This window comes from Strix aluco, chromosome 2 (genome assembly GCF_031877795.1).
Source record: "Strix aluco isolate bStrAlu1 chromosome 2, bStrAlu1.hap1, whole genome shotgun sequence".
Taxonomy (NCBI): Eukaryota; Metazoa; Chordata; class Aves; order Strigiformes; family Strigidae; genus Strix; species Strix aluco.
In genome coordinates, this window is record NC_133932.1 from 130133987 (window position 1) to 130158795 (window position 24809).

The 24809-nt window shown below is 38.6% G+C and overlaps 1 protein-coding gene across 31 annotated transcripts in view; it reads right to left on the reverse strand.

Moving 5' to 3' along the window:
• The window catches only part of DLG2 (discs large MAGUK scaffold protein 2), a 1053560-nt gene that overhangs the window by 46960 nt on the left and 981791 nt on the right, over window positions 1–24809 (reverse strand). For all 31 annotated transcript variants that reach the window (XM_074816343.1, XM_074816342.1, XM_074816341.1 and 28 more), the window contains 2 exons: window positions 11875–12051; window positions 349–424 (listed from right to left, as the gene is read on the reverse strand). In XM_074816343.1, coding sequence (XP_074672444.1) covers window positions 349–424; window positions 11875–12051 — 253 coding nt within the window. The remainder of the gene's footprint in view (window positions 1–348; window positions 425–11874; window positions 12052–24809) is intronic.

Genomic DNA, 24809 nt, shown 5'->3' on the forward strand with positions numbered 1-24809 from the left:
CTTTTGATGCCAGGGAATTTACACTTCTTGCCCTATTTCATTAAACAATTATCTACCTGCATTGGTTTTTAAAATCTTTCCTTCTCTGTCCATCATTTAACTAAAATTAGAGCTATCACAGAATGCTATTTCCTTAGTGTCTTCCAATTAGGAGGCACTGTCAGTCAGTATTACTATAAACAGAATATTTAATTATTTCAAAGATTATATCATACTATATTCATATTTATATTTCACTATAGTCCAAGTCTTGGTTGCAACAATATAAATATTCCTTGTATTGCTAAAATTTGCTCTACTCTGAAATATATAAAACAATTACAAAGTGCAATTTTACTATTTACGTACCCCTTTTGCATCAATTACACCAGGTTTCGCGTTGAATTTCACCGTCTTCAAACGTGCACGCTCCTTTCTTTCAACTCTGGGGAAAAGAAAAGACAAATAAAGAAACGCATGTTGATTATAGTGGCGTTTTGTATGATACGTTTGATATCTGATCTCCCAAGACCGTTGGTGGCTTACTATGCATAAAGTGAGGATTTAAAACGGATTGTAAAAATTGGAAAGAGAGAGATATCAGGTCACTTCCTCAGCCAAGCAGCAGTTTTCTGGCAAACACAGGACTGGATTCAAGAAGCCTTGGCTGTCCTACACCAGCAGAACAGCGCTGCCTCCCAACACACATGGGAGTGAGGTAAAAACACATTAAGTACAGATTTATCCTCTATAATTTAAGTTGTCCAAAAATCAGGCAACATTTAGAGTTCTTCTGTGGTGGGAAGAATGGAACAAGGACAGAGAGAGAATAAGCTTTTCACCTCAGTGCTTTCAGATGTGCACTTTATGACAGAGTAAATTTCAGATCATGCACATAAGGTAAAATGAATCCCAGAATTTCTGAATCTGAAATCCCATGGTTTCAGACTAATGAACTGCTTTAAAATACCTTAAAAATGAACTTAAAATAGCTTACAAAAGAGCATGTAGTGGTGAACAGTGTCTAAGCTCTTGGTAAATGCAAAGTAAAAAGGATGAAGTTTCACCTGACAGGTTGAGAAGATGTAAGAAATTGCAGTTGTTTGAAATAGGAGTCTTGCTCCTTTTCCCTCCCACTGCCTCATTTCCCATTGTTCCCAGCAGTGCCCCTCATTGCTGTCTTCTCTGCAACAGAAAACTAACCGAGTAATAAAAGTGAATAGCTTGTAATGGTTTTAAAGAGTTAATCAGACTGAGATGATCCAGCAGCTTGTCTGGCTGGAGCAGACTGGAAGAGGGGAAGGAGAAGCCTTTCCCTTTTGCTTCAGAGCAACCTTTGCCTTGAACCTTAAAGAAAAACAGAATTTCTTACTAACCTGAGTTTGGGGGAGGTACCTAGAAGCTTTCCAGGGGCCAATGTGTTATTGGGTAATCCTTAACAACTGTGATAGGTATTTTAAGTTTTCCCAAATTGCCACAAACCCATAAACCAACACTCACCACATGCATGCAGACAGTCTGCCCATAGCTTTGCAGAGCCCTTTGCACATGGTCACTGTTTAAATCTTGGGTTCTGCAATATTGACTTTACAATACCACAGATTTTTAAGCATCTTGCTGTCAGCTCGACTGAATGCTATCACTGGAAATTTTTTCTTGTTTCAAAAAACTTATTTAAAAATTAATTTCAAATTTATTTTCTGAAAGATGGAGGTATGCTATTTGTTACAATATTCAAGTGCAGAGGAACTTTCTTGATGCTTTGATTAGTTAAAACTACACAGTTTTGCCAAAAAGAGCAGTTCTGAGAAGATGTACAAATGCTCATGGGCAGAAGAGCTATTTTCAGCCACTCTAAAATGCTGTGAATTGGGTGGGTGGTCTTATTTAAACCATGCCCTCCACAAACACCTGTAAGCAGACAGAATGCAAAGAATTTGTTTTTCTGACACATCTCAGTGAAGCGTGTGGCCAAGGAGAGGACACAAACTGCACACTTCAGGGGTTTTTCTTTGGGCCAGTTCTAGTCTGGTCCCACGAACTGACTACCCGTTAGCAGGTGGATGCATTGGGTGAGCTCATCTTCAAATCAGTTTAATACAAACAAATCTAGTATGCGTTCACCAAGACTGCCCCACGACACGAACCGTAGAGCAGAAAGGGAGGGCAAAAAGGCCATTTGCTTTGAAAGCTTAATCCTGGTCTGAAAAACCAGAGCACGCAGCCCCTGTGAGCCCACCCCCTGAGACCTGAGAGCCCAAACTGCAGTGCGGTTGACCCAAAATTTGGCTTAATCTGTACAGTTCTCGTATTCATGCATTTAAAGAAAATTGAAATGCTCCAATAAAAAGCCTCAGAAGTTATTTGATCCTGATATCTATAGCTTCAATAAACACAGCTTGAGAGAGGAGTTCTTATATTGTATATGCAATGCCTTTAGAGTGAGAAAATACACAGATCTAAAAAATTGTCTTTGGGAGAGAAACACATATCAAAATCACTGTCAACAAGCTGATGCCAGATAAATTAATTCTAAAGAAGACACAGACAGTTTTACTTTTTAATGCTTAATACGTTTAGCCACCAAAATAATATAGAAGAGGAATGTGTGGCATCTCGATTCATTTGTATCTTAGAATCAAGACTGGACAAACACAAGTTACAGTCCTCAGTGTAGAGGGAAAAAGAGACACAACAAGACATTTATAAAGGATGTCACACTAGATAATTCAGTGCTTCTGTTCCTAAATATTATGGATCAATATCCTGAATACCCATTATTCTATGAATGAGCATTATTTTAAAAGCATTAGTTAAACTTAACATCTGAAGTATATGCAGTAAATATTTTACTTGTGGGAAAACTATAGACCCTTAGTGCATTTGGAAAGTTCACCATTACTACAAGATTTACATATGTTGTATATTTAAATTTTTAACACAGTATACTTAAATAATAATGTCAGGAATTAAAAAAAAATCTAAGAAGGGGTGTGCTCTCCCCTAAACAAAATCAACCGCCAAGAAAACCAGGTGCAGAGAGAGAAATCTAAATAAAGGAAGAAGTTATTTGTGTCCTTACTCACCTTGACTAATATGGTCATTAACTGTAGAGTGACATTTTCTGCCTCTGCAAAATCATCTACAGAATCTACTGGCCCAAGCACAAAAATCTGATCATCTACCTATAATTGAAACAGTAACTCTATTTGTCTAAGATTAGGAATTGCTCTAGGAAATCTAAGTTGAATCCTGCAAAGCTTTCTTATAAGAGCTCGATAATGTATTTTTATTAGACAATAAATAGCTGGGAAAAAAGTGAGTTTTATTATATCCTCCAAACCGGTCCACATATGACCCTTTTTCTAACTTTCACAGTTTTCCACAAATACCATTAGAATACCTTCCTGCAAATCTCTTGGTTTCTAAGTCTTTTCATTCTATAAGTTATAAAAGTTATTTTTTAAAATACAAACTCTAGTCTTTTGATAGAATGATAATTAACACAACATGTTTCCTTCTGTCTGAGTGGGCTTATATATTTCCTACTGAAGCACAGAGAATTTTGGTTACTATAGTTACAGTTTAAATTTAGAATAAATGCATTTCTCTGGAAGTGTGGAATATTCACATGGAAACAGCTCAAATGCAGCTTTCAAATTAAATCTACGTTATTAAAAACACATGAACAGTCTCAAACTTACACTAGCAGATGAAGTCTCTTGGTAGTACCGGTAAGAAAAGAAGACTTGAGGCTGTGTAATTGCCTAAATAGGATGGATGCCTCTGAGAAAATAATTAGCTCAAATTCTACTTATTAATCTGTGTTAACATTTAAACTCATTCCAGTCCTGTCTTACTTCCTAAAACATCTGCTTTTAACTTCATTTCTTATTCACTGCATAAAGAAATTTGGAAATTAACCTTGAAGAGTGGATTTTACTTATGAGATTCGTCATAATTGCATTAGCAGCCATGGAGGCATTGCTGCTTTCCACAAGGCACAGCAGAGACATGAGGAGCTGCAGAAACATTCTGCATTGCTTTGAGAAGTATATAAATAATGTCATTAAATGCCATTAATCCTCCAGCAAACATACCAACAACATTCATACATGCTCAGCATGCCTGCTGAATATTACAAACATTTCATAATCTGGTACTGTATTAGCGATAGCAGCGAGTGTTGCCTCCCTTTACAATTTTCCTGACACCTTCCACAATAAAACTGTTCTCGGTTACTTATAATTTAGCTGAACTGTACACTTCCAAGCTGAAATTTCATGTGTCTCAGGGTGATTACATTGCTGTTGCTGCTCGAAGTGTCAATGAAATGGGTTAGCTATCAGAGAAAGGCTAGGATAAAATAGATGGTTTTGCCCAGTTTATAATATACTCTTAAAGCACTTCAGCTCAGGTGCTCTACTGCCTTCATGTCTTGGGTCTGGGACTTGAAATGTGGCAGTGAGTTGCTCTGATATCAGGAATATACCTTTCTTTTTTACTGAAGAAATCAACCCAAAATCTGAATGTCTGAAGAGCTTTGGTTTTGACATGTTCTGGAGAACTCCATTAGCATTTAGCTTGGTTCTCCAAAGATTTAAGTGTTTCTTGAGGTAGTCAGTGTGCAGCACTGACGTGAACAAAGCTGTTCTGATAATTCCTCATCTGGCCTACCAGGACACTTTTGCCACAGACAGAATTAAAAAGGTAACTAAAATGAGTGAGATAAAAGGTATGGAATATCAGCTCTCTGAGCATCATTGATCCAGCTCTTAGAAAACACATCTTAATTATTTTTTAAAAGGAACACTAATTCAAGCACTTTTAGTACTTCTTTGAATCTTCAGTTTTGTAACTGCTACATTTAAAGAAAAATAAACTTGACCCTTTTTTCCCCAAAACAAAGGGAGTTTATCCACAAAAAGCCTTTTGCAGCTGTTGGTGTTGTGAATGCCTAAATAGCACACAAGTGTAAATTCTTTACATTGCTTTAGCTGGCAGAAAACCCACCATCCCTTAGACAACACTTTGATCAATCAGCTGAGGAAATTGTTTTTAAAGGAAGAAATGTTTCACTTCAAACTCTATTCATTTCTCATTCACCACTGCTGCACAAAGCAGGATTATGGGGTGTTGTGCAAAAAATGAATCGAAGGGGGAGGATTCCCATGTGCCAAATTTGCAGAGGCCCAAATCTGCAACCCTGACTTGCCTGATATAAACATTGCTCCCATGCCCCTTTCTAATTATATATCTTCTTAGTAGAGCTATGCCTAAGGGATGGAGGAAAGGACAGATATGATTTCCAAAACTACTTCATGGCTGAAGTTTCATTTTCTAAAGTGCCTGGGGGTCACTGAAACTCAATGACTCACCTACATCCACCATTCAAACGTGACTTTGGAGCCGAAAAACTCTGAGCCCTGCATGGAGACAGCATCACCTAGCACAACTGATGGGGATTTCATCTCCAGCTTTCCACCCAAGTGTAGCTCCCTGCAGAAACACTGCTGTGTACAGGGAAATGGGGTAAGACCATCTGAGATCTGGGACAGTTGGAGTGTTCCCTTTTCTTCCCATGTAAAGCTAAAGAAGTGGAGAGGTACAGTGAAAATATACCTCAGCCTTCGATGTTTCCTCACTATCAAGTTCAAGACTTCAGTTCTTTGGGATGCTGTCTTCCTACTCCTCTTCCAAGGAACTTATTACTGGGATGCAACACTCACTGCACTGCAATGTTTATCTGCTTTTGTGTTTCTGGGCACATGTAGCTGTTGAAAATGGGCCTCAGGGATTTTTCAAAATGAGACTTTCAGTTCTTCCTGTACACTGCAAACAAAAAGAAATCAAGCGTAACTCAACCAGACATGAACTGTGATCCTCCATTGTTGGGGGTTAATGGACCACTGGGAATTTTTTCAGTGCCTTTCTAACAGCACTAATCAGTCTTCACAGCAGAGATGTAAAATATCAAGTGAGACATGCTTTAATCTTCAATAACAGTGTTCATCACTGATTTAGAATACAGATGCAAATTGCAAACTGGTGTCAAGAATCAAATAAAATGGTTACAGTAGCCTAATTTGCACAGATTTGGCACTGAGGTCTTCTGCAGAATGAAAGTTATTTCCAAATTCAGCATGATAACTTTAATTAGGAGAGTTATCAAATAGAAGAATGCAATGTAAAATGGATACTTGAAAGACCTTGATATATTTTACATCGTTGTTAACGTGTTTCTTCTTGTCTTGCTTGCCATTTCCAGGTCATCTGCATTATATTTGTTTTGCCTGCTCATCAAGTGAAAGGTAAGTGAAAATATGTATTACTATTTATAGTCCAAATATGTGGACTCAGTCCATAGTTTTTTATTGTTTCCACCCTTTGCACTGCTGAGTCTTGTTTATGTGAGCTTACCAATAGATTCCCATTCTCAAAATTATTTTTGAGCGTTCCTGAAGTGCTAGTTTTGCAACAGAACATATATTTTTCAGTAGGAGAGAACATGCTCTTGTTCAGCTCTCCACCTTCAGTGACTTGCTTATAGAGAGCAGCTGAGCACCTGGTCAATATTTTATGAAAAGAGTAGACCTAATGCCATTAGGAAGTGAATTCTCGTAAAACTGTAGAACAACTTTATTCAGATTAAGAGCTAAGGGCTGTTTTCCTTCAGCATGAAAGTCCCATCATTGCAAGGGAACAGGAAGAGGTTTATACATACACATACATATCAATTTTATTTCGTACTTATTTTTTCCAATTAGATTAGTCAGTACAGTCAGGTAACTTATTTTAGACAAAGCTTACACAATTATGCTATGTTCAAAAGTTTTATCATCTAAGGATTAAAGTCTTAAGGGATGTGTAGAAAGGTAGAGAATTTATAGGAAACCATTAAAAATAAAACTCACTTGGGTGGATAAACATGCCCTTCTGCCAAGCTGAGTAGAATAACAAACTTAAGTTGGCTTTTTGCCCACGGGGACTTCTGTACTGGGAAAACCTCTTGTTCCTTGTCCTTAAATGTTTGTGAAACATTGGTTTTTATATACTTTTCCCCTCATTTTGCTCTGAAAGGAGAGTGTGATTACATGTATTTGTGGGGAGAACGTTGTCTATTTGAGAATACAAGTATCAGGCTGGTACCATCATACACCTTCAGCTGGTGACAACAGAGATACAAGTTGCATAACATGTTGCAGTCAGATGTACTTAAACTCCCTGAAAATGGATATCTTAGAATGATGTCCAGTATGAAAGCAGTTTTGTGGCTGCACATCTTAAAGACAACAGAAAGATCAGAGTAAATATTTTAGTGTTTTAGGACCAAATCCTCATTGGGTACAGTGGGAGCAGTAGTAAAAATGGTAAGAATTTATGCTTGGCCATTCTGGGGCAATCTATGTGAAATCACAGACTAAATTACTTTCAGACCCACAGACCCAAGTCATGCAGATATACACACATCATAGAAAATACTGAAACCTGACATTCATGAAGTGGGAAGTTGTTGTTGTGTGGCGTTTGCAATGCAGGAGCTTTTCTGCATGCAAAGAAAAAGTGAAAAGAACTGGAACTGTAAAATCAGTCCTACAGCAAATTAAAATCTTTTTACTACTGAATTAGAGCATCTGTCTAGGAATTTAATACACTGTAACTTATGCACATTGGTTTCATATTTTTTGTTGATTCGCTTCAACTAATGTGTTTCCATGGGGAGGGAATCTTAGACATAGGCTGCTCAGCTTGCTGCTGCAGTTTATGGGAAGCTGAATTTGTTTTGTTTATCCAGACAGTGGGAAACACAATGAGGTAAATGAAGATTCTTTAGATCAAAAGCCCAGCCTATGTAGAAATTCTAAACTAAATCTATACATCTATATTAAATGTAGTAAAAATCTAGTGTAAATCTAATTCTGTTGGTCATTCTAGTCTAAAATATTAATTTTTGTTGATAGGGGAGCAATTGACATGCACAAACATAGTGCACAGGTAATACCCCAGGCTGCCTGAGACATTGGTACAGGGCTGGTAGTTATGTCCCCTCACTTTGGAGACCCTGCCCAGCATAATAACTGTGCTCTGCTTTCACCTTAGACATAGCTTGGCTAAATCTTTTTGGTGGATGTGGAACCAAGAGAAATTTGGCCTGCAGTATTCATTCATTAACATTATATAATAACAACTCTTTGGTGACTGTTAAGCCACAACTGAAGTGGTTTGTAGCTGTTTATGCTCACGTCCTACTGTTTGCAACATCAGTATGATACAATATCAAAACATCTTTATAGGATTATATTTGGTTTCCACCCAACTGGCTACTCAGTCCCATGGTCAAGAACAACAGCTGTAATCAGACAAAAATACATACTGACAAATGGACTAAATGTTGTCAGATGTAGAAAGGGTTACAATGATATTTTAGCAATGCAGGATACTAAGCATTTAGTTTTTGTTAATCCCCACTGAGGTCACTGGCTCACCAGTTCATGAGATTTGGTCCTTGCATAGATCAGTGGAGAAACACAGGGCCACCCCTCATTTCTTTGTGCTGTCTCTTGCAGTAACCCCCCTGAAGCTGCAGTGCTCCAAAACTCCGTCTTAAAGCCTGACTTTGCAATTTAATGATCAACCAGGCAACAAGTCCACACATTGGCAGCAGCACTGAAATCTAATGACAAATAGCTTTGAAACTCTATTGAATCACTAAGAGGTGAAGTCTGGTAATGTATCCAACATCCTGGAGAGAATAATGAGTGGCAGCTCCCCTATAATTATAAATTATTTCTTCTGGTATATCACATATATCATAGAGGAGAAAAAGAGTATGGAGCCTTGATTTATCATTCGAAATTTCTCTTATCAGCTCATGCTAAAATGTCACTGTGTGAAGGGCTGTCCTGTAAAAAGATGTAAAAGAAATGCAAACCAAATATTTGGTAAGCAATTACCGTACACAGCACCTTAAAGAAATAATATAATATACTTGTTATGGCTTTGTGTGTATATATACATATATTTGTATACATATATATATATACCAAAATAAAATTGAAGTGGTCACTGGCTTTCAGAGCTATTCTATAATGATTTCACTTATGAAAAATGCAGGCATTGTATATTAGCTGTTGCTGGACAGAAGATAAGGTAGTAAAGCAGATAGCTCAAAGACACCCTAGCACTAATAATCCCTGGATCTGTATAGCCTCTTCCTGACACAAAGTGGAAAAAATGTTGCAGTCCCACAGGATATATTCCTGCATATATACATAGGCAGAAGAAGGAGTCCAAGCACAACACCAAAACCAAACCCCACCAAACCAAACCCCCAAAAAACCCCAATCCCTAAAGAAAAGGAATAGAACTGGATGGGGGATTGAAAAGTACAAGACAAATATAAAATCTCTTCAACCTACAACATCATAGGAGGCTGGCCTTGCAGTACAAGTCACAGCCCAACAAACAGCTACAGGTGGTCTTTTCCTCCTGTTCAATAACAAGGCACATTTTACTGCTAGATATTACATATGCTGTATTACATATAATGCAATGCCTATAGAAACAGTTCCATATAAACTATAAGAGATATAGCATCCTGGAGTAAACCTCTTAAACAAAGATTTCCATGCCATAGTTGCCTGCATTTGGTCAAATGAATCCCAGGACCACTCTGTTTTAGATCAAGCCTCTCATAGTCAATAACCCACATTTGCAAAGGAAATTCAACTCTGAATTAGTTCATTTGGGCAAGTATGATAAATGTTATTCTCTGTAGCTCAGCCCTGTATGCATTGACTGCTCATCCTCCCCTTGGGTGGTGTAAATGACCATGGAAGATGCTGCCAAGAGCACATTGGTCTCACTGGCTCTGAGGGATCATCTAGAATCCACAGAAAGGAAGTGATACTCACTTTTCAATGCACTGGAAAAAATAACCTTGTACAACTGAAGCCTTTTATGAAATAATAGCAACTTCCCCCCACCCCAGCTCAGGTGTATCACATCATTACATTAACGCAGACAGAAAATCAGATGCCATTGATTTTTCCAGTTCTCTCAGATTCACTAGTGAAGAATCAGGATGACAAGGGGAGAGGCATGGTACTATACCTTCATCTTTTCAGATTCAAGACTTATTTTTAGACTCTAATCAAGTGATTTTCATCTTGCCTTTTTTCTTTTTCTTTTTTCCTCTTTTCTCCCAGTGTTTCCTAAGCCACACCTTTTTCGTAGGCTGTATCGTATGTCTGATCTCGACTTAGAGAGCCTCTATCTATTGTCCTTGAAAACATCACTGTGCAGGTAACCCAATAGGCTTTAGGCACTTACATCCTCTCCACCTTACAGAAGATGCAACTCAACATCTTAATCAGTTGCTTTCCTTTGCCCTTTCTTCCACTATAGTTGTTTTATTATGTATGACAGCTTTTCATAGTCTGCACCACAGCACGAGTGAGCTTTGTGCACATACTTTCCTCAGTAATAACTGAATACACTTTTCTCTTTTCCCATGTGTGATCCAATTATGTCATTACAACAGTATTTACTGTAGCAATTAATAGTAGGCAAGTATTCCTTTTTCAATATCTAGAGACTAAATCTGTTTAATGGGCACATTTTTCCCATCTTAAAAATTATAATGTAGTTTTTACTTCTATCTATTATACAACTCCGAAATTGCTTTTCACTGAAAATCCTGGTATGGTTGCTACTCAAACATGGTCATGATTAGAGAAAATAAGGTCCTTGCAGGGCTCATGTCAACAACGTATTTGATGGCCTTTCAGCTTACTTTTATGTGATTTAGAACAAGGAGTACCATGAGCTCTGTTAGCACCTGGGCCAACTCTTGAAACAGCAGCAGGTGCTCTATAGAGCATCAAACATTCTGTTTCCCCACTATCAAAAATGGGCACGATCATTTTTATATTAATGCTAAAGCTGAAATAGCTAGGAATAGAAAGTTTATATGCAGTATGGGAGCATTGCTGCAAAAGGGAAACGTAATGCGGTTTGACAGATTTCATCTTCCTCCTACCCTTTCAGTTCTTGACCTTTCTATAGTAACTATCAACAGAGGCAGAAAGTAATAGTGATTTGTGTGGTGGTTCTGATACTATCAGACTTGTGGCCAATTTTACAAAAGCACCTAGACAGAGTAAACAATACAAACAATGAGACAGGTTCAGATGTCTGTTCTCTCGCCACCAGTCAGCATGAATCCCTCACAGCTAAACGAAGATTCAGATTTAGCTTGGAGAGTGGATGAAAGTTCCTTCATTTACATTATACAAAAAATTTACTGTGATATTGATTATCCATCAGTTTCCAGGCAGGCAGAGATTAAATTAACAGATTTTGAAGCCACAGAGCACCATTATATAATTTAGTGTCATTTTTTACATCACACAGGCTGAGAAGTTTAATTCTATTACTCTCTCAAAAGAAAGACATACAGTCTTGATTTGAAAATGTCAAGACATTCATTACATCCCTCAGCAGTTTGATGCAATGGCTAATCACCCTGACATTAAAACATGTGCTCTACTTCAAATTCAGAGCTAATTCTCAGGCTTGGGTTCTGGTTATTCCTTCTTCTGCCAAAACTCTTTAGTAGATAGTGCTCCCTCCCCCTTCCCCCCTTTCTTTGTGAAGATACAGATCCACTATAATCGAGTCACCTTTTCAGATCCTTTTTTAGTACAGTTAAACAGCCTGAACTCTTTAAATCTCACAGCCAAAATTGTATCTTCCAACTTTTGAAATAATAACTGTGGGATTTTCCTCTACTTTCTCCATTTTTTCAGTAGATTGACGCATCCTGTCTTTGGAATAAAATGGAATATTTTAACATCATGGCCAAGGAGGTAGGATGGAGGAGGCAGCACTCACCTCCTCTTGCTGGGTATAACTCCCATCTCCTCACTGTCTCCCTCCAGAGTGACCCTCCTCGCCTGCCACCATTCATCGTCCGAAGCGTTGATGACGTGAAGGATGTCTCCGTACTTAAAACTGAGTCCTTGGCTTGGGAGGCCACTGTCTTTGCTCTTGTCATAGTCAAACATGGCTCTGTGAGAGGAAATAGATATGAAGACAGGTGATTATATCAGTCTTGGAAACATTTACTTCTGAATAATTTGTCATATTTTATGTTATAGTTAACCCTTGCTCCTTTCCAAAGGGAAAGGTCTTGCTTTCCACTGTGAAGTTAATCTTTACAGAATCCTTTTTTTAAAAGAGAATTTGAACAGTAAAGTATGGTATTTACTGTTTCACTTAATAAAGAACAATCACCATACCAGAGTATCTAGTAAACAAGCCCAGTAGCCAGAAGTCCCTCTTATCACCTTGCCAACAGCGAGCTTGTCCTTTCCTCACAATTCCCTGTGCTCAGACAGGGGGCTGTCTGGCAGACAGGGGTGCATTGGGAGGACTAAATACAAGGGACCAAACCCATGCTCAGGATAATGTATTTCTTTAGGTGAATGGATGCACCTATCTTGGCACCTAGTTCAGACCAGAAGTAAGCTTTCAAAGGGAATCTCTTGATTATTCCCACTGACAGTACTTTGGTTGATGTCTTGGAGCTGTGTTAGGTTGCACATAATTGGATTCCTGAAATTTGAAATGAAACTGAAAGATGCCCTGACCAGAGTAGTGCTAGGCTGACATACACCCCTCCAAACACACGCAGGGTGCATGCAGCACCACTGCTTTCACTGTCCATGTCCAGTTCCCCTGTGCTGCAGCACCTGCTGAGGCAGCCTTTGCTATCTCCTTTCATGTTGAAGATGTTTTCCACCAGTTTGAAGTCGACGTCTACCTTGGGTATACCTACACAAAAAAGTCTCATGTATAGGACATGTATATTAATATAGGACGTATATATGTCTAGGGACTCCATAAGCACAAACTGAGAGCTACCTGGCTATTCAACTGTGACTGGACACAGCTAGGCATGAACTTACTGCCTAAGTATTCAACCCAGATCCTGGGAAAGACCTTCAGCCCGCCTTGAGCTCTGTATTACCAAGTTACAGTGATACCAATTCTCAACCTCATCCAGTCCTGTATCTGGCAGCTACACCAGCAGCCTTCACGGTAGACATACTCCTATTTCTCAGGGGAAGACCCTGCACATGAATCCCAGCAATGCTGTGCATGAGTGCAGGTCGCTCATTGGAGTTACCTAGCTAAAAATCCGATCTTGGTTTCTTACAGGAAAAAATAACATGGGAATATTTTTCCCATGTAAAATACTGTTTAAAGATCATTCCAGTCAAGAACCGATGTTTATTTTCCTATAGGAAAGATAATATGATTATAATCCTGACTGCAGAAATGTTAGATCAGTAAAATCCCAATAGGTGTATAATAATTGCTACTATTTTATTGTCAGAAATAAAGCCATGGCAATCTCTTCACTGGTAAACACTTCTGTGAGAAGGATTTCATATAATTAATTGTTGTGCACTGTAGTGTAATTGCAGAGAATGATTATAACAGCTTTACGGGTAGATTTAAAACACTCAAGGCTACCTCTTGTACTGAGAACTTAAAAAAAAGTTATCAAAGTTGTAACTGTGTAACCAAAATAATTAGAAGCTCTCATAAGCACTCATTCTGCATGAAAGGTCTGGTTCAGGAGAATGAAAAATGCTATTTGGGATATGTCTTCTCTTACAGAGTTTACAGTCATCTACTAACATCTTCAGAAAAGTCTAGATAATTCCCGTCTCTGAGGATGAAGATAACAAATAACCCTGTTGAATTTTACATAATCCATGATTTTGGATATGCTTGTGCCTTTCTTGGTAAATGTTCTTGGACTGCAAGTAACATTTGAAAAAATTTAATGGCTTAGCAGAGGAAATTCTTTAAAAACTTGGCTATATCTTAGTAAAAATTTACATTCATAAAGAATTCTTAACAGTAGCAAGTCATCTGCTGCCTTCTCAAATTAGGCTTTCTGTGAGGACATATGATGAAGCAGCATATAGCAGCTAAATATCATCAGTCACCTCTTCTTAACGAATTAATGACACCTGAGCTCTGGAGAAATGGCAGTGTACACACAAACAGGCACACAACATATCATCCTGCTGGTATTGCCCTTAACACCATGCAGTGGTCTGGGTTTTACCACTGTATTGAACAGTTGTTGTCTTAAAAATTCACTGAATAATTGTGTACCTTGCCATGGAAGCCTATCAACATCTCAGAACCCTAATCACACAGTTGGCAACCATGATAAATACTGGGCAGATGTAACACAATCCTGAATCCATGCATAATTAAATTACTCAAAACAAATGACAGTATCTTCTGTTGCACAGAATATGCAAGACTGCCACATCCCAGATGTAAAACACATGCCAAACCGGAAATGCTCCATAATTGGCAAGTTTTAAGATGAAGGATGTGTTTCAAAAGCTAAGTAGTAGAAAGAAAGTAGGGCAGTGTTCTTTGTCCTTGAACAAGACATTTGCACCTCAGAGCCCACGTATTAACTTAAAATCACTGACTGCCATCATGCTAGCTGATGTTAATGATGAATGCAGATGGCAATGTTTGCCACTGACTTACTTTGATTGGAGTAATCATGTGCAATGCTAATTAAAATGAGATTATAGATCTCAGACAAGAGAATTTTTGAGTACACTTTTCATTGAAAGATTTTGTGGCTGCACGCTCTACAGATGTTGATTACTCCATTAGTAAATGAAAATGATATGAGAGCTGACTTCAGTGCTCTTTCCTAAACATTTCAAATTAAGAGCCAGGTTTAAGTTGATAACACAACCATATTTAAGCTTACATCTTCAATAACATTGCTGGTTCTGTAAAACATATTTTTGCAAGTTGGCAGTTGGCCCAGCTATAAGACAAATGGAGATCTTCACTCTAGGCACTGCTGTATGCATGTAGAAGCTAACATAACTACCTTGGGCAATAGAGAGACCTAGGCACACTCATCCTCACCTTGCCCTTTCAGTTCTCAGGCTGTAAGTACAATTTGGATCTCTACATGTCCAACTGCAAGCTCTTGTTTTACTTATTTAAGAGGCTGACATGTCATTTCTAATTTTCTACTTGATAAACAGCACCCAGCTCTGTTTGTGCTCAATCTTGCACATGTGTATAAAAATAACACATCTGCATCTGTTGAATATCAGTTGAAGTGATACAAAATGAATGCAGCCAGACCTCACACTTGGTAATGGAACTGGGCAGGGCAGACAGAAAAAGATGCATTTTTTTTGCTTTGCTCTTTCATGGTTTTGGACAATGACAGGCCAGTTTTACAGGATACTACATTACATCCTGCAATCACTGAAACTTTCAACAGAGAGGAAAGTTCAGGTCTCAGAAAAGTCTACTTGATCTATGCAAGTTTCTTTACCCAGATAACAAAATAAGTAAGGTATGCTAGATACTTTAGATAGGTTCTGCCATGGCAGGGAGAAATACCAGAGGAAAGGCTAAAATGTAGTAGCATCTTTGCAGAATATTATGTGTTGAGTAGAGGACATAAGGAACGCAGTCCAGCAAGAGACCCGCCCATCCCACAGAGCACCATAACCCCTCTCTGAGAGATGAGCACCATATTTTCCTTTCAGTTAGAGAAGGACCAGCATGATCAGGACCTGACTGCCATAACTCCCCCAGACAAGTACTCTTCCAAAATGAGATGTCTGAAAGAAACAGCAAAGAAATGTTATTCAAACCAGCCAGAGGATTTAACCCATGAAAACACGTCACAGTGCCTCTCTCTGTGATGAGTCAGAGGTACCTCCACACAATACAAGCACACATAGTGCAGATACTGGGGAGCCTGCTCAGCAGAGCTAACGAGCTTTCTGATCTTGCTAACATGACTATATGTTTTCATATGCCTGAGTCTGCTTATTCATGGGTTGCTCAGGCAGTTCTTCAAGGCACTAAGCCCTAACTCATTTTTAGTGTCTTTTACTGCAATTTTAAAGAATAATATCTCAATAACCTTACAGCTTTCTAATGGCACATATCTAACAGGCTTGGTTACTAACAGCTTTTCTTTTTTTTCTCCACAACTGATAAAAGAACATCTTAAAGAGCAGTTCTTCTTTCAGGTGTTTTATATCCTCAGGTAGCTGCCTGCATCCAAGGTTCAGCCCTTTTTGGATCATATAGGACAGAACCAAGAGCTCTACAAGGCTTTCATTATGACAGTAAGGGCTCTTTTTCAAGTCAGCTGATGAAGTCTGCTTTTGAACCAGGATAGTACATTTTTAATAACAAAATCAGTTTAAATTATTTAACTTTCATTTTAGAGCTGTCACCAATGTTGCGATCACACCAGCATCAGGAAAATTCCTGCTCAGTATCTTCTAGAGAGTGCCTTTCATAAACAGGACCCTGGGTTACACAGAATAGATAACACATATTGAGGTTACAAATATAATAAGCCCAGTGATTACTGTGAGATGGAGATAAAGCACTGAAATAGGGAACAGAGCTTGCTACAGACTAGTTAAACAGATGTGGTGAAATCATGATTTGGCCATCTCAGTTCCCTTACTAGAAAAATAGCAATAGGAGTGGGTGTGATTATTAGAAGCATAAAGTATATGCACCAAATTTCCATTAACACCTTTACATTTTTTGCCTTAATTCACAGTTTTTGCATGAGTTTGGGAAAAACGTTTAGTATCTGCACAACATTTTGAAAGTGAAAAGTGCTATTCAAGTACTGAAAAGTCTCCTGCTTGTAGAAAATTAAGAAAGTGTTCTGAGAAATGAAGCAGGTGCAAACATTTCGAATAAACTGGATATAACAAATATCTAAGAGTCTTGTTTCCCTCATATTATTCCAGGCTTCAGAAGTGATCGTTACACAAGGTTAATCCCAGCAGTAATTTGGACAGAACCTAACAGGTTTTATTTTTGTGCTTGGGTGCTTCTTAATCATTTTCAGGAATCCACATCAGCGTAAAACATGAAACAAGAATTTCACAACAGCATCAAAACTTATTGCTCAAAAATTGTTTGAAATGAAAATACTGCCAGTGCCAAGCTGTAATATACTGCCAAACATGCAGTGGGATGTCCACATGGCAGTGAAGACCACTAAAATGGGGTCTCCTTTTCCTCCACTTACTGTAATCACTTCAGCATTTGAGGTATAACAAAAGCTAAGTTGTATTGTGCAGTAATTCCTATGTCTAATGACACCTATTCTTGCTAGAGTAATAAATGTTTGACATAGAAAATGTATTAGCTTTAAGAAAATAGCAAATCAATGCATTGTGCAATCCCATACATTGCAGCCTATTGGCACCCACCATGCCCATATTGTTACCAGCATTTTAAGAATGAACATTAGGATACAGAAAGACTAAGTGATCTTGCTAAGCCTAATTTAACAGAGAAACCTAACTGCCTCAGCTAATGCTGTAAACACCATTTGTAAGTTAGGAGTCTTCATGATCTTCCTAGCAAGGCAAGGGATATTAATGTATTTACAGCACAGCAATATATTTTGCTGAATGCTCCTGTATGTCCAGCGCAACCCCCCAAAATCTTCAACTCCCATATTGCTGCACTATGGCCAGTCAATGTGATACAGTTCAGGTACTGCATGGCAGCTTTATTTGCATCTTTGAAATTACTTTCTTCTTCTGGCACAGATGGGAGTTTGCACATAAATTTACAGACTGCTCTTTGCCATTTACTTGATTATGAAACGACAACAACATTTAGCAAGAGAGATCTTCAGCTTCTGTAAACAGTCCTAACTCTTCTGCAATCTGCCAGCATATCTGCATTTACATCACTTAAAGATATTACTCTTTTCTCTGAAAATTTCCTTAGCAGAAAATCTCAGACATCAGGCTTTAAAGCACCATCATAAGGAAAGGCATTTTATTCTGCTTCTTCTATACATCTATCCTAGCCCCTGACACCCCCCCCCCCCGCCTCTTTTTTTCACAGGTAGGAAAATCCAGGGCACAGAGATTTAATAATTTGCCTGGGTTTAGACAGTAATTCAGCATAAGACTCAGAATCAGACCCCAAGTTTCATAGCTGTCTTTTCTGCACTCCCAGTAATAGATATATTTCCACCCACTTGCAGGCTCAGCTTGAAGAAAACATTAGAAGAAAATGAAAGAAACCCCAGCGTAATTCATTGCTATAGCTACAACAGAGAGCACAGCAGCACTGTGATAGAAGCAGCCACTGCAATATAATTAAGATGCTATTAAAAGGGTTAAATTTTCATATAGTGGCATGTCAATAAACACTTTCACCTTCTCCTCCCAGCTTCATTTCCATCTGGAGAAGCTGAACAGGTAAATCCTACGTGTAGAGCATAGAAAAAAGTTGCTGTCTCCTTACGAGGTGTGGGAAGCTCTGAGGTGCAGCTTGCTCTGACTGGAGGGTGCCAGAATAGGCCCTGTGCTATGGATGATCCAGTCGCACATTGACACCTCCTCTGAAGGAGTGGGAGGAGACTGTTTTATTAGCTTTTATTAGGAATATGCTACAATAAAGTGGTTTCAACAAAAAAGGTCTGAATGTTTGACTTGTTACCTACAACTCAAAGATACTGTGATCTCTCCTCCCTTCTCTTCTCTTCTCTTCTCTTCTCTTCTCTTCTCTTCTCTTCTCTTCTCTTCTCTTCTCTTCTCTTCTCTTCTCTTCTCTTCTCTTCTCTTCTCTTCTCTTCTCTTCTCTTCTCTTCTCTTCTCTTCTCTTCTCTTCTCTTCTCTTCTCTTCCCTTCCTTCTTCCTTCACTTCTTCCCTTCCCTTCCCTTCCTTCCCTTCCCTTCCCTTCCCTTTCTTCTCTTCTCTTCTCTTCTCTTCTCTTCTCTTCTCTTCTCTTCTCTTCTCTTCTCTCTCTCTCTTCTCTTCTCTTCTCTTCTCTTCTCCTTCTACTCTTCTCTTCTCTTCCTTCTCCTTCTTTCCTCTTCTCTCTTCTCACTTCTCTTCTTCTCTTCTCTTCTCTTCTCTTCTCTTCTCTTCTCTTCTCTTCTCTTCTCTTCTCTTCTCTTCTCTTCTCTTCTCTTCTCTTCTCTTCTCTTCTCTTCTCTCCTCTCCTCTCCTCTCCTCTCCTCTCCTCTCCTCTCCTCTCCTCTCCTCTCCTCTCCTCTCCTCTCCTCTCCTCTCCTCTCCTCTCCTCTCCTCTCCTCTCCTCTCCCTTTCTTTTTCCTGTCTTAATAAAGTTGCACCTCTTCATGAAGCTGATCCCCTCAACTTTAGTTACTGCAGTTGGGCTGAGAGCAACAGTATTAGCAGTGTTACCAAATTCAGTCATGCCAGGGCACTGCAATGTGGTTGCCATGTTCCCTGTGGAAGTTAGCATAGGTCAGGGACCATTCCCAGCAACAGTTTGGATGCACTGCCCTTTTATGGTGGAGAGCAGGACATAAAAGAAGGGGTATGGGCTGTTGTGGTATGCCATGGAGGATGCTCCCAGGCATGTGTAGTTTAGGGTGTTAGCATAGCAAACAGATAGCACTGATGGAGACCCTGAGGGAGTGAAGCTGACCCTAAGGCACCCTCACTATACCAAATTCCATTGCACATTTGCATCCAAGCCTTTTCCATTTGCTAATGTATTGTTTCTTTACTTCATTCAGCAGTTTCTCCATTCAGTTCAAGCCATTCTTTATCATCTTGCTCCTAGTGGGAATTTGGCAGAGAGTGATGTCACGGACTTCAACGAAAAAAGGATTGGAGACAGCAGTATTAGTTCCAGAAAAAAATCACTAAGAGGAGGGAGATATTTTCTTTATGGTGTTTACATCAGGAAAGAGGACTGCCATTTGTCCTCAGGGAATATTTTGTTCATTTTGCAGATCTGACCATGATTCTTAATGTCAGCTCCTATGAGCTGATGTTTATGCTGTTGATGGGCTTTTTTGGGTCTTTAGCAAGTGCTCATGTTCTCCGCAGGAAATGGATTCTTCTGTACTGAAAAGATTTAAGTCAACATTTTCACAAATATCAATCAATGAATGTACGTTGTGCTGTTGTGGTCTTGTTATGCAACAGCACACAAGGTCCTATGTTAAAGGCAAAATCTCTCACAGCCCACAGTGAGGAAGGACTGACAGTTTTAGTCTTTCAGCTGTGGACATGGACAAAACTCATATTAGTCCCAGGTTTGCCTGCTTTAAGCTTTTCCAGAAGAAATTGAAAGGTGACTTGAGAATGTGAAGCTCTTTCATGTCTTCTTGTGTGACAGCACATTTCAGGGTACACTCCCTTTTCTTTGGCATTTTACAGGGCAGAAAAGGGCCAAACAGAATTCCCCTTCTGCTTGCAAATATCTGAAACCAGTATCAAGCCGTAAGCACGTGCCTTGACCCTTTCCCTAATTTATTTATTAGGAAAAACTGACTGTCAGTTTCATCTGTGATAAACGCAGCAGCACTTAAATACATCTGCATTGTACTCAATGTATTCCAGATTTGCAGCTTTGAGGTTTGCTTTAAAACTGGGAGACTGCCTTGGGTCTGAACACTCATTAGATTTAGCCTTAGGTATTTTGACAAACTCCAGAGAAGATGTGCAGTAGTGTATTGATTCTGGAGTGCTTCTTCAGCGCTCCTGAATTTGTGAGTGAAATTTCACAATAAAAACCCAAACTTCTGAGTGAGATTCGAATTTCACAGCAAATTGGAAAACTTAGGCCAGGTTTATTCTAAGGCTTTTTTTTTTAAACCAAATGAGATCATTTTTGATTGACCTTGACCTGGCCTGCGTAATATGCATGAAAATGATGTGAAATCTGTGTTCTTCTTGGGTTTATTTTTTTTCTCCCCATGCAGACTAAGTGAAGCCACTGTTTGGCTGCATCTCTGGTTTCTGTCTGAGGAATCTGCCCATTTCTCAGCACAGAGTCCTGTGTTGTGACATTTAAGATTATCCCTATCCAGAAAGGAAAAGTGACTGGATGTCAAATCAGGGATACTTTAAACTGCCAGGCGATTCACTTGAAATTGCAGCCTTTGGGTTGCATAGTTTGACAAAGGGGCTAAGAAGCCATTCTGTGATTCTTAGTTTTAAAGAAATAGCAACTTATTTGCTGCCTGAGAATATTCATTTAGAGATCTTTTTTTTTTCTCCCCAGGGAAAATAAAATAAAATGTTTCTTTCAAAGACAATGAGACTTAAAGGGAACATTGTGACTGTGTAGCACAGTTTGTAGCCACCCCCCTTCTTCCCTGATCCCAAATGGGTCTTCCTTCTAATACAGAATACACTGTAAAAAAGCACTGAATTATTTTATGTTTAAAGTAATTGGTCTACAATAGTCCTAAATGTTACAATATCTCTCAGGGATCTGCTTTGGGTAGTTGGGTAGTTTAGGTAGTTGTCTCAGATACCCTGTAGCTTGCAATTGCTTTCTCTTAGACCTAATCATGACCGTATCCGTTAGCAGCTTTTAAAATTACATTCTGGCCAGGCTGCCCACAGAATTCATTGTGCTTCCACTGGGTTATAATCAAAAGGAAATTTTCAGCACATGAAAGAACCCCACTGATAACATAATTATTACTACCAGCCAGATATATAATGGCTTCTTTGTTTTTTTGGACAAGGATATTAGACATCTGGAGACCTAAAGTAAGAGAAAGCCTTCCTATGGAAAAATGATCCACATTTATGATTTGTATAATTTGAATATAATGCTGAGAAAAAGAGTGGTAAGAGATGGACTGAGCACACTGCATCTAGTACTGAAAAATATCCCACCAGTCAAAATTCAGACAATTATGGCAGTAAAATGGAATATTCACTTTTTCTTTTTTCAGAAGTCAACATGTAATGGTGGAGGAGCATTGTCAATCAGAATATTCTTTCTTACTTCTGTTGCAAAAAGTGTAAGAGGTGGGGAAGTCTACAGACTCTCCTAGCATGGAGGTGCCCTTTTGTTCATATCATAATAAATCTGTTCATACATTCCAACCTTTAGAAATTATTTTTTGAAAAATAATTGTTCTCTAGCTAGTGTAGACAGGCAAAACTAGGAGTAAGTATTAAGAGAGAATGTTGGTTGCTCTGTCTTTGATGAGAGAGGGCATTTTGGAAAAGTCAAGATATTTGTTTGCAACAGCTGTTTCTTAGTTTCTGCTTGGCCTTGAATGTTGTCCTTTGACAATGAAAGAGTCAGAAGCCAGATTTGGATTGTTATTGTGTTGGCTGACTAGGTTCTTCTGAAATAATGAGATGTCACATGCATATGGGAACTACATCACGGAAAAGCACTGAATATTATTATGGAAATTAATTATCCTGCCTAATGTGGAGAAATGTACTAAATCCATAAACTCTGCTGGATGCAACTGTCTGAGAAATCATAAAAACCTTTTGTCTCTAGGTCAAAACTTGAAGAGCTCATTAAGAGTTTACTCAATCAGTGGGATGTTTCTGTTGAGAATGAGTCCTTTGGTTTTTAGCAGACTTCAACTGGAAGCAATGCAAGTAATTTTTGGTTTTGACTTTGTCTGTTTTGAAGAAGGGTGATTTTGAAAAGATCCAAATGCTATCAATGTCCAAAGCTCTATTTTTATGGCACAAAGGTCAAGTGACTCTATATAATCTTGGGTTCATAAGGCCAAACATGAAATCTCTAAAGGCTTCAGATTTACAAGGCGGAACTCTATAGAAATCAATAGATATGGAACAATGTCAAAGCCTGAGCTGAACTCAGCTGAAATCTAAACTGTAATGGAAATAACAGAGAAAGCTTGCCTGAAAGAGCAGAAGCTATGAGAAGAGATGTACTGTTTAGTCAAGCAGCTCTGTGGATTCCTTAAACTATTATCTGTCAACCCTTACCTATCATAAAGAGGTTTATCCCACTAAGTTTTATTCTGTGATTGGGTTGAATGTTTTCCTAGTAGATGATGTCTTCTATAAACTTCCATGTTCTATAGTGAAATCAATACTTCAGAAGCTCAGTTTTCATTAGTGTCTGCTTCTCATGGAGGAAAGCTTGAAAATAACATGCTAGAATACACAAAAGCAGAAACAAACAAAAAGGGCAAATAAAAATAATGGTCTTTGGTGTCACCTGATCAGTCTCAAAACATTGTGATTGTTTCTTCTTCTTAATGGTTAGATTTGGTGGTTTCACTATGTGTGTGGTTGTCAATCCTCTTCATAAATGGACTTTGAAGAAAAAAGTGCTGATCAACTCCTCTTACCCAAAATACTTAAGAGCAGCAGTATGTATTTCAATATTTATTACACAAAGTTGCAAAAGGATGATGCTAAACTTATTAGCTTCTCTCCTTTAAACATAAAATTAAGCCCATGCTGCACTGAGCCCCTTGCAGCTCATCATTCACTCCACTGCATTATGCACACCCTCCTTCCCCGGGAGCCCCGCTCTCACGTGCTCAAAAACAGGATTAAGGGTAACATCAGAAGTTCCTGCGTCCTATTTTTGAAGGTAAATTAAGCACATCTGAGCCTAGGTTTTGTTGACTTTCAATGAAGATTAGACTTTGAATTGCTAAGTCGCTTTGAAAATGTTACCCTAAGCAGCTTTAAGATTGACAGAATTTGCCTTAAGCTGCTCCGAGGCTGACAAGACGAAGGTCTGGTGCAGTAACAGAATCACTTTGATTCCTTGCTCTTGGATGGTGCTTTTTTTTACACTACATGAACGAAGTTCAGAGTTTTTACGGTTTTGTCCATGGCACCTCCTCATTCTGTGTGTAATTCCTGATTTAAGCAAGGACACTAAGCAACAGAACTGGGACCTTTCCTTTTAATATCTTCATTTAAAATGAGTCTCATGGCAATAAAAAGCTTAAAAAGAAATCTTACAGGAAAACCAGTTGTGTTCTTCTCCTTCCCTCTGCCTTGAAAACTTTTTACCTATACTAGCTTAAGCTTACCTTGATTTTAAGACATTCCTCTGTCCTGCAGAAAAAAGATTTACCATGAACCCCTACTTCTACCTAGCCATTAATTTTAGATGGGAAATGTTTATCAAAAGACATGTCCCTAAGTTTAGGCAAAGTAATAACAGCAGTCTCTTGAGTCAGGCTGCTAAAAATAATTTTCTTTAGCATTTGAGTAATCTGACCAATTTCAAGCAGATTACACGTACTTAAAATTATGCATTCAGACTTGTCTGTGCCATAACACATTTTATGTAGTAGAAAACAATTAATGGATGCAATTGCTTTTCCAATATTTCTCACAGGTAAATATTTTCTATCAAATATATTCTTAAAAAATTAACTGCACATTTCAGGATGTAAAACTCAGTTTGAAATCTCACACACCACTACCATTTCCTAAGCCTGAGCCAAATGACTGTATCATGCCAGAAGCTGCAATGTGATAGACCTTAATGTTAGATTTGTGTGTGTAGGAAATACAAGACTGAGGCAGAAATGGTAAAAATCTAGTTTGTGTCTTTGGCAGCTATTAATAAACAGTAACTTTCTCACTGGCTTACAGGTTATGCTGGTGTCTTTCCTCTGTTTTTTAAAAACATTGAATAATGCCCCTTACAAAAAGGTTTTGTAGCTGGGAAAGTTGTAGAAAAGATCAGTTTAACAAGCATGTCTTTGTGTGTCATGTTCATCAGTGGCTGATCCAAAACTTTCCTCATTTTATGTTGCTTGCTAACCTTGATGAGGTATTTGACGAGGCTTCCTAGAGAGGTGGTCGATGCCCCAAGCCTGTCAGTGTTTAAGAGGCATTTGCACAATGCCCTTCACAGAATCACAGAATCAACTATGTTGGAAAGGACCTTGAAGATCATCTAGTCCAACCATTAACCTAGTACCGCCAGTTCCCATCTACACCATATCTCT